The sequence below is a fragment of the Arvicanthis niloticus genome, chromosome 10 (assembly GCF_011762505.2).
Source record: "Arvicanthis niloticus isolate mArvNil1 chromosome 10, mArvNil1.pat.X, whole genome shotgun sequence".
In the NCBI taxonomy this organism is placed as follows: Eukaryota; Metazoa; Chordata; class Mammalia; order Rodentia; family Muridae; genus Arvicanthis; species Arvicanthis niloticus.
The window spans coordinates 22,522,407-22,537,082 of NC_047667.1; the positions used below are offsets into that span (position 1 = coordinate 22,522,407).

Genomic DNA, 14,676 nt, shown 5'->3' on the forward strand with positions numbered 1-14,676 from the left:
AGCGTGGCTCTGGGTTCCTTCCCTCATCTCCAGAAAGCTGCCCCAGGGGTGGTCCTTCCTGGTCTCACTCACCTGGCTTGCAGGGAATGGGCTGAATGGGCAAAGCCAGCTGGGAGTCAGGAGTGACAGGCAAAGGCTGGTGACTTGGGGGGAAGGCTGGGATCATGACATAAGGCATGTTAACCTGCTGAAGGCAAAGAAACCCACTGTAAATCCCTGAGGACCAAAGAGCTGCCCAGCTGGGGTCAGCCCAGGACCTGGGGTGCGGTGGGTATACACAGGGCAGAGAGTAGGGACAATTTTCCAAAGGATCTATCATATTACATCTGTGAGCCCATCTCCTTGTCCTTAAGTATCAACGGGGGCCAGAGGGAGACATCCTGGGTCACCATCTAAGAACTGGACAATACAATCGGTGGAAACTGGAGCAAAAGTATAGTCTCTTCAAGTCCGGGGGATGAAGGCGGGATTTTCTGCAGCCCCCTTTCCCCTCGGCTCCCCAGGCCAATGGCACCCTCGGCCTGTGCCCCTCCCATCATCACCTGGATCTGCTGCTGGAGGAGATTGATCTTGTGCTGCTGCTGAATCAGCTGCTGCTGCTGCTTGGCAATCTAGAGAGGCATGGAGTTGACAGGGGAATCACAGACGGCCCTGGCTCTCCTTGGGTGCCTGTCCCAGCTTACCCCTGACTTCCCCAGGAGGCCAAGTAGAGAGCATGGAGACAGAACAGCGTGCCAGGGGACAGAGCAGAGTGCCAAGGGACAGAGCAGAGTGCCAAGGGACAGAGCAAAGCGCCAGGGACAAAGCTGAGCTCCAGGGGACGACACGGCTGAGTGCCAGGGGAGAGAGTAAAGCACCAGGGGACAAGCCTAACTCTAGGGGACACAGCTGAGCGCCAGTTCCCAGAACCTGGTCTTCTCTTGCTGGGAGTCACCCTTTCCCACAAAGGACTCCAAAGCCCCGACCCAGGCACACCTGCTCCTGCTGCTGCCTGGCCAGTTCCATCTGTTGCTGTTGCTTCTCGAACAGCATGGCAGCCATGTTCTTCTGCTCAGAGTGGGCTGTAAGGAGCTGGTCCCGAAGGGCAGATAGCTGATGGATCATGACCAGAAGCTGGAGCTCCTTCTCAGCCAGGCTCTCTTGGGTCCCTGCTCCACAGAGAAATACCACAGTGGGAGCTCTTGTTAGTTCACCTGTCTGTCCGCCCACCCACCCATCTGACAATTGCTCTACGCCAAGATCCTGCCAGCCCAGTCTCCAACCTCTCTGTACTTTAGGGGATTTTTTTTGATCTATTGTTTGGGACAATGACAGTCACTTCACAGGGGCAGTTTGAGGATGAACGTGCTAATATGTGGAAAACTGTTTTGGCTAGTATCTGGCAATGTTTGCTCATGTCCCTGCCTTCTACTTCAACCTGGCTGGCTAATGTACCAGTTTATTCTTAACAGCTGAACTGGGGACCATTTATACTCAGGATGCCTCTGAAAAATGCCCAAGAAGCTCGGGGCCCCATCCCTGGGACTCCCAGTCAGTAAATGGGAGAGGGGGGAATGGAAGCATTGATTTAAAGCTCCCACTGTAGGTGTGGTCAAGAACACTGACAAGATGATCACTCTGAGGTAAGCAATAGCACTCAATACGGTCCTGGAAGCCTAGCCTCAACTCCAACAGTGAGTGCAAACTGTCAGCTCACAAGGTAGACTGAGAGCAGGAAGGTTGAATGCTGAGCACCTAGTCCCAAGGGTCCTGAATAAGAGCCTAGATCCCTCCCAGGGATCTGCTTCCAGCTAGGCCTCCCCACTGGGGATGGGCCAGACTACTGCTTAGAGACTTCTGGGCGAGGCATGGTGATGACCCTCAGAACCAGGTGGGAGCAAAGACACAGGACAGGTGCATGAGGTGCTGCCCTATTTAGCCAGAATGTGTGACTAGACCAGAAGGGAAAGGCTCTGAGAGGCTCTCCCTGCCCTCTGTACACAGGCCTGTACGCACCTTTGACATCCTTAGCTTCCACAGAGCTTCTTCCCAGAAACCTCTCCTTCCAGTCACTGGACAGCAGCTTCTCAATGGCTGGCACAACTGGAAGTGGCAAGGTCAGGGCAGGGTGAGGGCCCAGCAGAGACCAGCCTTGACCTCACCTCTGACCCACCCGAGAGGTATCATTCCTACCTTCCTGTAAGTTGCGGTTGAAGTCCAGCCGCTCCTGGCTTCCCGAAGCAGCCTCGGAGGCTGCTGGTCTCTTGGGGTCTGGGGACCCACTGCTCTCTGGTGAGGCACAGTTCTGTAAGAGACACTGAATTATCACTGCCATTCTCAAGAAAGGGGAGCACAGGGCACAGAGGGCTGAGCACCACAAAGGTGTCCTTTCTGAGGGACCCTGCAACATGACACAGTGACATTAATAAGGACTCGGGGGTAAGAGACCTATGTTTCATCCCAGGCTGGGTGGCTCACAGGGGGCTGGATCTCATACAAGTCCCTGACAACTCTGAAAGCCAGGCCTGTCTCTGGGATCTATGCACTAAAGTATCTGAAAGAGGCCAATGTCAGGAGGGAGCCGACCATGGGTCTGGAATTACCATGGAAACACAACCGCTAGGTTTGTCTACAAGGGTAGTTTAACGGACAAGAGGAGACTCACTCTGAATGTGGGACCCTGCACTGTTTTACCTGGCCCCTACCAGACTACAGGCACGCCATGGCCAGCTGCCTCAATTCCCTGGCCATCACGCCTTCTCCACGATGTACACCCTCGAACTGTGAGCCCATAAATCCTTCTTTAGGTTGTTCAGACATCTGACCCAGTACGTGAAAAGGAGCTAACACAGAGCTCACCCTCAGCTAGTCGTTATGAACCTGTGTGCTGCTCCAGCAGGCTACTTGCTTATAGGCACCCATTGTAGCTTCCCTAAGTAGTCCCTGGAGCTGAAGCAGAGTTCAGTTCCCAGCACCCACATCCAGCTCCAGAAGATCCAACACCCCCTTCTGGTTTCTGAGGGCAACTCCACTCAACGTGTACACACCCATAGACAGATAAACACCAAAACAAAATTCCCCCAAACGAACAAAAAGTTCGGAGCTGAAGAGAGAGCTCAGCAATTAAAAGTATTTGTTGCTCTTGCAGAGAGCCCAGGTTCGGTTCCCTGTGCCCACACAGTGGTTCACAATCACTCCGGCTCCAGGGGATCTGCCGCCTACTTCTGACTTCTGTGGTACCAGGAATGCACATGTTACACTTACACACATTCAGGCAAAAACCACATGACATAAGAAGCGTTCAACCAGACATGCTGGCATACATCTTTACTCCCAGAGCTCAAGGGGCAGAGGCAGGGGAATCTCTGTGAGTTCTAGCCAGCCTGATCATACTAGAGACCATGTCTCAATAAACAAAACAAAATAAAACCAAGAGGAGGAGGAGGGGGAGGAGGAGGAAGAGAAGGGAGCAGTGGAGGCACCATGACCACAGCCGCTGCAGAAGCAGCAGCAGCAATATTCCATGTCTCATCTAACGGAAGCCTCAAGCCTCCTGGTGCCTGAGGCCCAGCCAGTCCTCTAGGACGCGTTCCCTGACACCATTCCCACTCTTCCAAATTGAGCACCTCTCTAGTGTTATCAAATTAAATTTCCTGTATGGCAACAGAACACCTGCAGAATCTTTATATATGGTTCCCTTTCGTGTGTGTGTGTGTGTGTGTGTGTGTGTGTTCCCATGTGACTGTGGGTACGTGTGTGCAGGTAGGTGTACCTCTTTGTGTCTGTCTGGAGGTCCACATTTGACAAGCACCTATCATTTATTTACTGAGGCGTGCGTGTGTGTGTGTGTGTGTGTGTGTGTGTGTGTGTGTGTGTGTCTGTAAGCCCACATTTGACAAGCACCTGTCATTTACTGAGGCAGGTGCCTGCGTGTGTGTGTGTGTGTGTGTGTGTGTGTGTGTGTGTGTGTGTGTAGACCCACATTTGACAAGCACCTGTCATTTATTTACTGAGACAAGTCTCTTGTTCCAGGGACTCCCAATCTCTGCCTCCAGGGAGCTGCCACACTTCTGTGGCTTTTACAAGAGTTCTAGGAATTCAAACTCCATGCTCATGCCTGTGCAGCAAGCATTTTACCCTCTGACTCATCTCTCCAACCTGAGTTCCCCAATTTTACTCCAACTCTTTCCCAGGTCACATATATCTCATCCTCAACTAGTCACCGTGTACAAAGACTGTGGCCTCTGATAATGTCACGCAGGGAAGGATGGAGGCAGCTAGCCCCTGTCCTGCTCTGACAGGTGACTCAAGCAGCCCTGACCACAGTGGCTTCTTGCCTCTGCTCGCCTGGGCCCCATCTTGCCCTAGCAGAGAACATTTCTGCACACAAGCTAGGCAAGAGCATGCAGGCCTGTTGGAAAGGGTGGGTTGGTCTCAGTTGTGAAGGCACAAAGGCAGAGTTGGGATGCTGACCCAGGGGTGGGTCCCTAGAGAGTGCTAGGCACCTGAGGAGGAGCTTTTGGGTTGGCGGCATCCTGGGAGGCCAGGGCTGGGTCTCCAGGCTGGGGCTCCACTGCAGAGGCTGTGCCTTGGGGAGCCTCATGGCAAGGCTCCTTCTTCTCCTCAGACTTGATGGTGCAGTTCACCATGGTGCTAGCGCTGTCTGGGGCCAGCTGCACAGAGACGGGGCTCCGCATGGACATCCTGCAGAAGGAGAGACAGAGGGCACTGAGCGAATGAGGTCCATGGCCCAGTTATAAACCCACCCTGCCCGCCAGGAAGTACCTCCACCCTGTGTTTCCCCAACAAAGCACCGCCTGGCACAGCTCAAAGATGCAGACGCCTACACAAGCCTACTTTAGAACCAGCTTTCTCCTTTTTCTTTTGCTGTTCCAGGGCCTCGCACATGCAAAGTGAAGCCAGTTGAGGGGCACCCTCAGTCCACCGTTTCTTGCAATGTTGAGTGTAGTGAACTGAAGGGCTCACCAAAGGAAGCCAGTGTGGGCTAACTGACTGCTTCTGAACCCAAGAGAACTGAACACTCTATGTGTGTCAACATATATAACGGATCTGGCTACTACAGGTTAAAACCAAGAGTCAGCATGATAAGAGCCTGAATTTGAAGGCCGGGTGTGGCCCACACCTTTAATACCTGCAGTTAGGAGGTAGAAGCAGGCAGATGTCTGTGAGTTAGAGGCCAGCCTGGTCTACAGAGTGAGTTCTAGAATAGCCAGAGCTACACAGTTGAGACCCTATCCCCAAAAAAGAGTTTGGATCCGAACTTCCAGTCCAACAACCAACGTGTCTAGATTCCGCAGGAGCCCTCACATACAGGGTACAGACGCCTTAGTTCCCAGCGTGACTGAAAGAAAGCTGAGAACCATCTTCCCAGTACAAGGCTTTTTTTTTTTTTTTTTTTTTTAATGGACTTGAAGATCAAACCTAGGACCTCACACAAGCTAAGAATCTACTCTCTGACAAACCTATACCAGTTGCTTATTCTCATTGCAGAAACAAGTCAAAATGAAACATTTCTGATACTTCCACACATCAGTATATCACACACCTAATTGTAAAGTATAGACGAATGGCGTTCTGTCCTGCTCTCTAGCTTAGCATCCCTAGAGGACTCAGCCCCTGCTGGCACTGATATTTGTAGTGCCGAGCTTGGGGAGTCTTGTTTTCTTTTTATGTGTGTGAGCGTTTTGCCTGTATGTAAATACATGCTCCACATTTATGCCTGGTAACCCCAGAGCCCAGAGCAGGGCACAAATCCCCTAGAACTTGAGTTTCAGATGGTTGTGAGCCACCAACGGGTACTGGAAACTGAATCCCGGCCCTTTGGAAGAACAGCAAGGGCTCCTAACCACTGAGTCCTCTTACCAGTCCCTATCCCTTGGGTTTTTACATTTGTTTGCTTTCTAAGAAAGGGTCTTGGGACAGCCAGGCTAGTACTGAACTATATAGCTGAGGAGGGCCTTGAACTCAAGTGCTGGGATCACAGGCCGTGCCCCATGCCCAACTTGCAAGATGCTTGGTAGACTCTCCTGCAGAGCTGCCTCCTCTCCAGCTACACAACTGCTTAACATCACCACAGGACGAGCACCAGCCGCAGACTTTGCAGAGTAGTTTCCAAGATCATGTCAGGCAAAAGGCCAGAGCAGCAGTTGCCCACCCTCCCCAGTCCCCGAGCAAGCACTCAAAGGTGTGCTCTTGGCTCCAGTGGCACTCAAAAACCTGGCCTCTTACAAAAACATTGGGAGTTGGGGCCTCACCAGAGGTGATTGGGTCAGGAGCCCTTTGCCTTCACAAATGGATTAATGTCATCACTGGGAGGTGGGCGGGTGTGTGTGCTGTTATTGGAAAATTGAGCTCATTAGTTTATTAGCTGACTAGTACCCGTGTGGCCTCCTGCTGTGGGATGACACAGGTAGGCGGCACTTGCCTTCTCAGCCTCTGCAATGGTAGAAAATGAATGAACTTAGATGCATAGGGATTCAGTTTTCCGGGCAGGTGTAGGGCAACCATCAGATGCAGCAACAGACCCTTAAACAGAAGAGGCTGTGTGACACATGAGTGCCACCTTATGGGACATACCCCCAGCAGATTCCTGTAGCCATACCACTCTCCAGCCTAACAGGCTACAGTCCCACACCCAAGCTGTTCACTTGCAGTTTATGTTGCAGCAAAAATGACAAAATCATGAGCTGGAGAGATGGCTCAATGGTTAAGAGCACCAACTGTTCTTCCAGGTGACTTGAGTTCAATTCCCAGCAAGCACATGGTGGCTCACAACCATCTGTAATGGGATCTGATGCCCTCTTCTGGTGTGTCTGAAGAGAGACACAGTGCACTCACATATATAAAATAAATAAATCTTTTTTTTCAAAAAATGACAAAATCCGTTTCCCTTCTTCAGGATCTCACAGTCGGTGTCTTCTCACTAGGTTTTATCAACTTTAGCAAACAATTTTTCCCTCTATCGAGAACTTTCACCTCTTATATGTATGTATCTGAGTCAATTTTTGTGTACATGCAGTGCCCATGGAAGCCAAAGAAGGCATCAGATGCCCTGGAGTGGAGTTACAGGTCATGTGAGCCACCGTGTGTGCGCTGGAATCCAAGTAAGTGTTCTTAATTGATAAGCCTGCTCAATCAAGCCCTGGAATTCTAGCATTCCTGTGACTGCAGGTTTGAGTCTCTGTTGAGTGCACCAGGAGTAGACAGACTGAACACAAACGCTGCAGTCACTGCAGCTGATCAAAGGGGGCGCCACTAACGGATACACTGGATAAAGAATGATCTACACCCCAGACTTCATCTTCATCCTGAGGAGTGGGCTGTTTAAGCTCCTACGGCCGCGGCGTGTGTGTAATTCAGGGGTAGAGCGCTTGCCTAGCTTGTATGAAGTTTTAGACTCCATCTCCAGCACCACACCAAACTGAGAGTGCCAAAACAAAACTAAGAGCTGGGTGGTGGTGCCTGCCTTTAACCCCAGCACTTTCAAGGCAAAGGCAGACAGATCTCTGAGTTCAAGGCCAGCCTGGTCTACAGAATAAATTCCAGGACAGCCAGGGCTACACAGAGACTTGGTATCTCAAGAAACAACCACAAAAACTGGGTGTGGTGGTACACACCAGTGGTCCTCAGAAGGTAGAGGCAGGAAGGTCGCAGGTCATCTTTGGCTACGTAACAAGGGACAGCCTGGGCCTAAAGAGACAGACTGTTTTTAAAACTCCAACAAAGCCAAGAGAAGCCTTGTAGGTAGAGGTGCTTGCTGCCCAACAGTGCAAGTCTGGCTGTCTGAGGTTCTATCCCTGGAACCTACGAAAACGTAGAAGGTAAGAACCACTCCAGAATTGTCAACTGACTGCTATACACACTGTACACAAATACCTCCTCCTGCCTCTCACACACACAATAAACACATTTAAAGCAAGACGACAACAACAACAACAAAACGTTATGAATTATTTACGTCTAAAATTTTCCATCTACTACTTTCAGATCATACCACTTTCAGTGGATTGAAAATAAAGTGCATTTGTATCACATCAATCCCATACAGGGTATACCGTAGTCTGTAGACTACACCAACAACTCTGGTACTATGTACTGAATCATACAATGTTACAGCTTTGTATACAACAGAACACTAAGGTGTTTTAAGAATAGTTATAGGAATATTATACTTGGTACATATGTATTTAATTTGAATGCATCCTACAGATCAGACCACAGCAGACTCCCCCACCCACTTTCTGAGGCGCAAGGTGCCTCAGAAACCCAGGAGAGAGCAGGGTGAGAGCAGACTAGTGGACCCTCATAGGTCCTAGTCTCACCTGGATGAAGAGAAAAGAGACCCTAGCCCAGTTTGGCCCAGGGGTCCTGGGGGTGCCTGAAGAACCGGCAGAAAGCAGGCAGCTTAGCCCATCCGGCTGGGGAGGGGCTGGGAGCCAGGCCCCGTAGGGGGCAGGAGTGGGGGCGGGGTATTATCCTGGAGCTGAGGGCAGCAATTACATAACAAACAAACCCGGGCTCAAGCTGTGAATTAATCAAACCGCTGAAAATAAAACCTTCCTCTCAGGAACTTCAGACAAAAGAAATGAAAACAACCAGGCTGGCTGGAAAATAAAAGGCAGTGGTGCTGAAAGCTGGGACAAAAGGAAACCAGACAATAGGGTGTTGGACAAAAGCAATAAAGCCAGAGGAAGTGTGACAGGCACACAATGAAGGCCTGTGGGCTTCTGATCCCTCGGCTCACAGCCACCTCTGTCCCACACCCACTGGCTGCCACCAGGTCACCTCCTCTGGCCAGACTTGGGTCCCAAGGGTTTTTCTTCTTCATTAGGCCCAGCCTCTGGGTTTCCAACCCCTACCTCAGTCCAAGCAGTCACGGCCACCGCAGCCAGAGAGCACGGTCAGATGAACGCCAGAGGCCAAATGCTGCCCCATTGGACGTGGTGACCATCTATCTACCCAAGTGCAGGGGGAGGTAGAAGAGACCACTGCCTGTCCTGACTGCCCAGAACCAGCCCCACTGGCTACATTTGGCTACTGAGACCTGGTAACACAGCGGGTAGGAGTGTACCATATCAAACACACCAAGGGTCCCAAAACTTGGCACACAGGTACATTAGCCTGCTCATAACCAGTTGTGGGTATAAACTGATGGGTTAGGTTAGATAAGACATTCTCTCTTTTTGTTCCTCTTTTACATCTTTTAAAGGTCTATTTTCTTTTCGTGTGTCTCGTATGTATGTGTGTGCCCTCTTAAGTGGATGTGCTGAAGGCAGAGGCATCAGATCCCCCTGGAGCTGGAGCTGTGGGTAGTTAGTTGTAAGCCACCTGGTCACTGTCCTTTGCAAGAGCGGTAATGACTCTTAATCTTCGAGCCATTTTCCCAGCATTAGACAAAACATTCATTTCACCTCTTTTTATCTTTCTCTGAGACAGAGCCTAACTTGAGCCAGACTGAACTCAAGATCCACCTGCCTCAGTGCCCAAGAGCCATCTTATTTGTTTTATCTTTTTGTTTGGGGTTTTCAATGGGGGTTGGACCCAGTACCACAACACCATGAACATGAGCTCCAGCGTGTTCCTCAAGGACGCTCCTGCCACTGAGCCTCAGTGTGCTTCTCCAGCTCTCGTACCCATTCAGTACCTTTAGCCCATACTCTCGGTTATCTGCTATCAGGAAGTGACATCTTGGGACACCTAGCACAGCACTGGTAAACTAAGGAAATGGTTCCTAGTGACATCAGGCTGGTCTGGAGTTGTGAGCCCAGCCACCTCAACCTGGTGCCCTTAGGCAACCCTACCAGATCCTGTTGGGGTATCAGAATACATCCATGCTCACAGGCACCTGACCAGGGGGTAGGCTCATGGCTGGTCTGCTCTGAGCTTACTTAGAGGCACAACCGGGACATAGAAGCCAGACCTTAGGGGTACCACCTTGGGGGTACCTCCCTGGGCTGTACATCCCATCACTGACAGCCTTGAAGGAAGCAAGGTCCCCTACCTGCCACAGTGAAAAGGGAAGTGTCTCAAGTACGGCATCGGCATCAGGGCTAGGTTTTAGAGTCTGTAATTCTAGTCTGATCCCGGCTGACCTGTGTGAATGTGTCCTCTCTGCCTGTCTCCTCTCCTGCAGACTGGGCAGTTACCCACATGTCACGGGAGTCTGTGGGGGTGAAGTAACACAAGGTGAGCATCCTGTCCATGTATGTGAATAGCTCAGGATGCTGAGTCAGGTGGATGACAGAAATGTCTCTGAGTCACGCAGACCTGGGATACCTGTGCTTGAATTCTGGAGTAGCAACTGCTGTGCCATCTTGGGCCTTCCTTGAACCTGTTTCCTCCTCAGCACAATGGGAACAGGAGAACCCAAGATGAAGAGGTAACCTATCAAATGTGACTGTTTTACATTCTCAGGGCACCTAGAACTCGGTCAAAGGACTAACCATGGCCAGCAATGCCCTTGGAATGCCCCAACAATGTTTCTGACTCCCGCCATAGCCTGAGAACTCAACCAATCCACCTGTTACACTTATCACTGTAGCCCCAGGTCCTAGCACAGTGCCTAGAGCAAGGGAACCGGATGCCGCTCCCTGTCCTTCCCCTGTCCTTCCCAAGTGTGAAGGACACTCATCGGCAGCAGAGCAAGCTCATTCTTTTTTCTTTCCCTGCAGGGATAAACACTTTCTTAAAGACCTGGTAGGAGCCTCCCTTAAGCACCTTCTATTCCAAGGGCTAAAGACTCCATCAACTTCCTTAACTCTTTCCTTGCAAAGTACTCACCATGCTTTCTCAGGGGATTCTCCTTTTTCCAAGACCAAAGCCCTCAGTGCACAGGAGACAACTTGGGCTCCCCCAGTTCTACCCTATCCTGTTGCCCCAAGTCCTAGTCAGGAGCCAATCAGAGGCAGCCCATCAGCACCCAGCTCAGTGGACGTTCCCCCATGTTATCTGCAGCCCTCCCTCTTGTCCAGCATCAGACTTTTTTTTCCCCTTTTATATAAATGGAGACACTGAGGTCTAGAATCATCGAATTTGTATGCTCTTTGGGATAGCCCTACTTCAGAACTACTCAGGGACCTTCCACCAACAAGGAGGTGGAACAGTACCTCTGCCCCACCCCTTCTCCCCTAGGGAGCCCACCTCACAGGTCTTCCACACGCCTTCCTCTAACTTTATGTCACTAAGCATCCTCAAAGGGTGCTGCTCCTTCACAGAAGGGGGCTTCAGCCATCTTCTCCCTTGAGGTTCTGAACTGGTGCCTGGGACTTTGAAGTCAGTGTCCAGATAAAGGGGCGGAGAAGTCCCTCCAAAGATGATGAAGGGGGCCACCTATATGCCCCCCATGCTCCCCACAAACTGGTTTCCCCACCCCTACTCTTACCCTCTGCCAACCCCATTCTACCCCAAACAAGCCATCAGCCACTTCCTTTTCTAATCACTTAGCCACAGACCCAGCAGAATGGGAATCACAAGTCTTCACTCTCAGCCTTTCCCCCTCCAGATCCACAATTCCAGTTCCCTCCACATGCAGGTGCAGAGAGTCAAGTTATCATCACATGACCGTGACTCGGACCTGGGGCACAGGAAGACAGATGCAACAGCCAGGCAGACCCTCCGAAAAGGGCCACTGAGCACAGCAAGCCTCCGTGGCTGCCCTTCTCCCAGCTTGTCAAGAGTGGCTGGTGCCAAGGGCATCGCCAGGGAAAGAGATCCATGTTACATGGGTGGGGCAGGCCCTGGTCCCAAAGGGAATGTCACTTCCTCTGAAACCCCAGAGAGTTGAGAGCCTCAGGCTGCCCTGAACAATAGTCCCAAGGCGTGGGTGCCCAGATTGGTGCCCTGTGCCACATCCTGCCATTCTTCCCACAGGCCGCACCCTGCCACCCTTCCTGGCTCCACCCGATCCTATCTCTGTGTTTACTCAGGGTTGGGAGCTGGGCTGGCTGCAGGCTGAGGGCAACCCTTTCCTGACAGGTCTCTTTGCCCCTTGCTGCAGGCCTGTGTTGGGTGGGATCCAGCTGTGGCGGTTTTAAGTCTCTCAGCTGGCTAAGAACAGCCAATACTCCAGCCTCAGGACTGACAGATCCCACTGGCTGGCCATGTGGTATCTATCCACATCGGCAGATGGAGGAGGCTCAGTGAAATTCTAGCTCCTACCCCGAGCCTGGGAAAGGTGGTGGCCACCCAACGAGTGTCTCTATCCCAGAACCCAACTAACTCTGCACTGGGCTTTCCTCCACAGTACTTGGGGATACAAGCCCCTCATAATGAAGAGCAGTGGCCTGGAAGAGACAGTACCTGAGATGGTCCCCCCAACCACCACATGGTCTTCCAGCCATGGAGGGACCAAAGCATTGTCAATACAGAGGAAGACTCAAGAGAGAGAGGGCACCTCTGAGGTGCTGCTGGGGTTAACACTGTGTCCCCAGGAGATCTTGAGAACAGATGGGATCTCCATGCGTGCTTCATTTTAACGGAACTAAGAATTTGCCTGGGCCATCCTTGTCTCCCAGAAAAGGAAGAATTCTAGGCCGTTGCAGCAGGGACTGATCAACCTTATCAAAAGCTCACCATTAACAGGCCTGGGTATTTGCCAAAGGAAAAGCAAAGTGTGAGTAGTCACAGTATGCCTTTACTTGGCCTCAGGCACTACAAAGGACACTACAGAAGCCAGAGGCTAGGACATCCTATCTGGCAGAGGTGGGATGTCTCAAGTCACTCATTATCCCCAAGCCTACATCTTGCATCCTCTAGCAGGTGCCCAGTCAATCTCCCACCACTATATTTTAGCCCAATAAAGACAGATTGATCACTATGTTCACAAGGTTCACAAGGTCAGTTCTTGACTGAGTTCTGGATAAGGAAAAAGCGGTCAAAAGAAACCAAGGCTGGAGCTGGAGAGGTGGCTTAGTGGTTAAGAGCACTATCTGCTCTTCCAAAAGACTTGGGATCAATTCCCAGCAACCACACAGCAGCTCACAAATGTCTGTAACTTTAGTTCCAAAGGGATCTGACACCCTAACACCAATGCACATAAAATAAACCATAAAACAAACCAAGACATTTGGGGGGGAAAGGGGTTGGTGACACACAAAGCAGAGGCAGGTGGATCTTCATGAGTTCAATGTTATTTTAGCTTGGTCTACAGAACAAGTTCCTGGACAGCTAGCTAGGGCTGAATAAACTCTTGAGGAGGAGGAAGAGGAGGGAGAGGGAGAGAGAGATAGAGAGAGAGAGGAAGAAGCAGAAAGAAGAGGAAGAGGAGGAGGAAAAAGAGGAGGAAGAGGAGGAAAAGAAAGAGAAAGGTAGCTTTGGGAACTTGGAGGAAAGACTATTTCTGAAAACCTTGGTTTTAATTAGGCAGTATTAACAGCACTTTGGAGGTGGAGCTGAAGGATCAGAAGTTCCAGGCTACCCTGGGCTACATGAAATCCCCTTTGAAAACAACAACAAATACTCCTCTGCTTCTTCTTGTATACAAAGAATCTAATACCTGCTTTGTGGTTACAAGGGTGATATACACGTCAAGAATCTGGCCACATACATGGCTGGGGACCTGGGAGTAAGAGAAGCAAGAAGGGCTCCCTAGACTTTCCCTGGAATTGTGAGATGAATATTTGGTCTTTTCAGTCTCTAAGCACATGACTCTTAAGACCCCTGCCGTCTCCAAAGCAACACATATCTGCATGTCTGTCTATCTGTCTGTCTGTGTGTCTGTCTGCCCCACCCCCCACCCCACCCCCGTTTATAGGTTAGAGATCTGGGCGAGGTTTCTGGCCCCTAAGCAGCAAGAATGAAACAGGACAGAGTTTTAGACTCTGCATCCCTAACTTCTGTAGCTCATTGGTGGAGCACTGGCCCTGGAGGTGTGAGGTTCCAGTCACGACACTGCAAGAAAATGAAAAGATGAAAGGGAACAAAGGCAGCCACAGTAGAGCTCTCTAGGCTGACAGAGATGGACTTTCCAAACACAAACTACGACTCTGCTCCCTGAACCTGAGCTGCCATCCTTAGATGGCCAGACAAGCAAAGATACGAGTCTGCCTTCACCACGCAGGTTTCTACCCTTTGGTTCTATCTCACACCCTTACTCAAGATGACTTCTGTCAGCCTGTCCATCCCCCATCCCTGTTCGTTCGTTCTCTCTCTCTCTCTCTCTCTCTCTCTCTCTCTCTCTCTCTCTCTCTCTGATGCACGCGCACACATGCGCAATGCCAAGGATGAAATCCAGGGTTTAATGCATGCCTTGTCAAGAGCTAAGCTATAAAACCCTAGATCCGAGCCCTTGATTTTTTTTTTTTTTTTTTGAGTTTAGGTTTGTATTTTCTTCGTAATTTTTTTCTTTTTTAAAACTGAAATACTTTTTCATAAAATATGTTCTGATCAATTTGCCCTTCTACTAGATCCTTCCCTGCCTTCCCGTCCACGCAAACCCATGACCCTCTCTCCTGCCTTCCCGTCCATGCAAACCCATGCCCCCCTCTCCTGCCTTCCCATCCACGCAAACCCATGCCCCTCTCTCTCTTTCTCATCAGAAAACAGGCATCAAAAATAAATATAACAAAAACAAAGAGCCAAAGCGGCACAAGAAACACACACACAAAGAGAAACCCCTTTGCATAGACAGAAACCTTGTGAAAACATAAAACTGAAAAGTATAATATGTAAGTAAAAGAC

General features: G+C 50.5%; 1 protein-coding gene across 4 annotated transcripts in view; it reads right to left on the minus strand.

The window, feature by feature from the left end:
- Sox13 (SRY-box transcription factor 13) overlaps positions 1–14,676 on the minus strand; it is a 44,209-nt gene that overhangs the window by 5,940 nt on the left and 23,593 nt on the right. For 3 of the 4 annotated variants that reach the window (XM_076941195.1, XM_034513564.2, XM_076941193.1), the window contains 6 exons: positions 4,485–4,683; positions 2,173–2,284; positions 1,996–2,082; positions 976–1,148; positions 543–611; positions 73–187 (listed from right to left, as the gene is read on the minus strand). In XM_076941195.1, coding sequence (XP_076797310.1) covers positions 73–187; positions 543–611; positions 976–1,148; positions 1,996–2,082; positions 2,173–2,284; positions 4,485–4,683 — 755 coding nt within the window. The remainder of the gene's footprint in view (positions 1–72; positions 188–542; positions 612–975; positions 1,149–1,995; positions 2,083–2,172; positions 2,285–4,484; positions 4,684–14,676) is intronic. The other variant, XM_076941194.1, reaches the window with a different exon arrangement.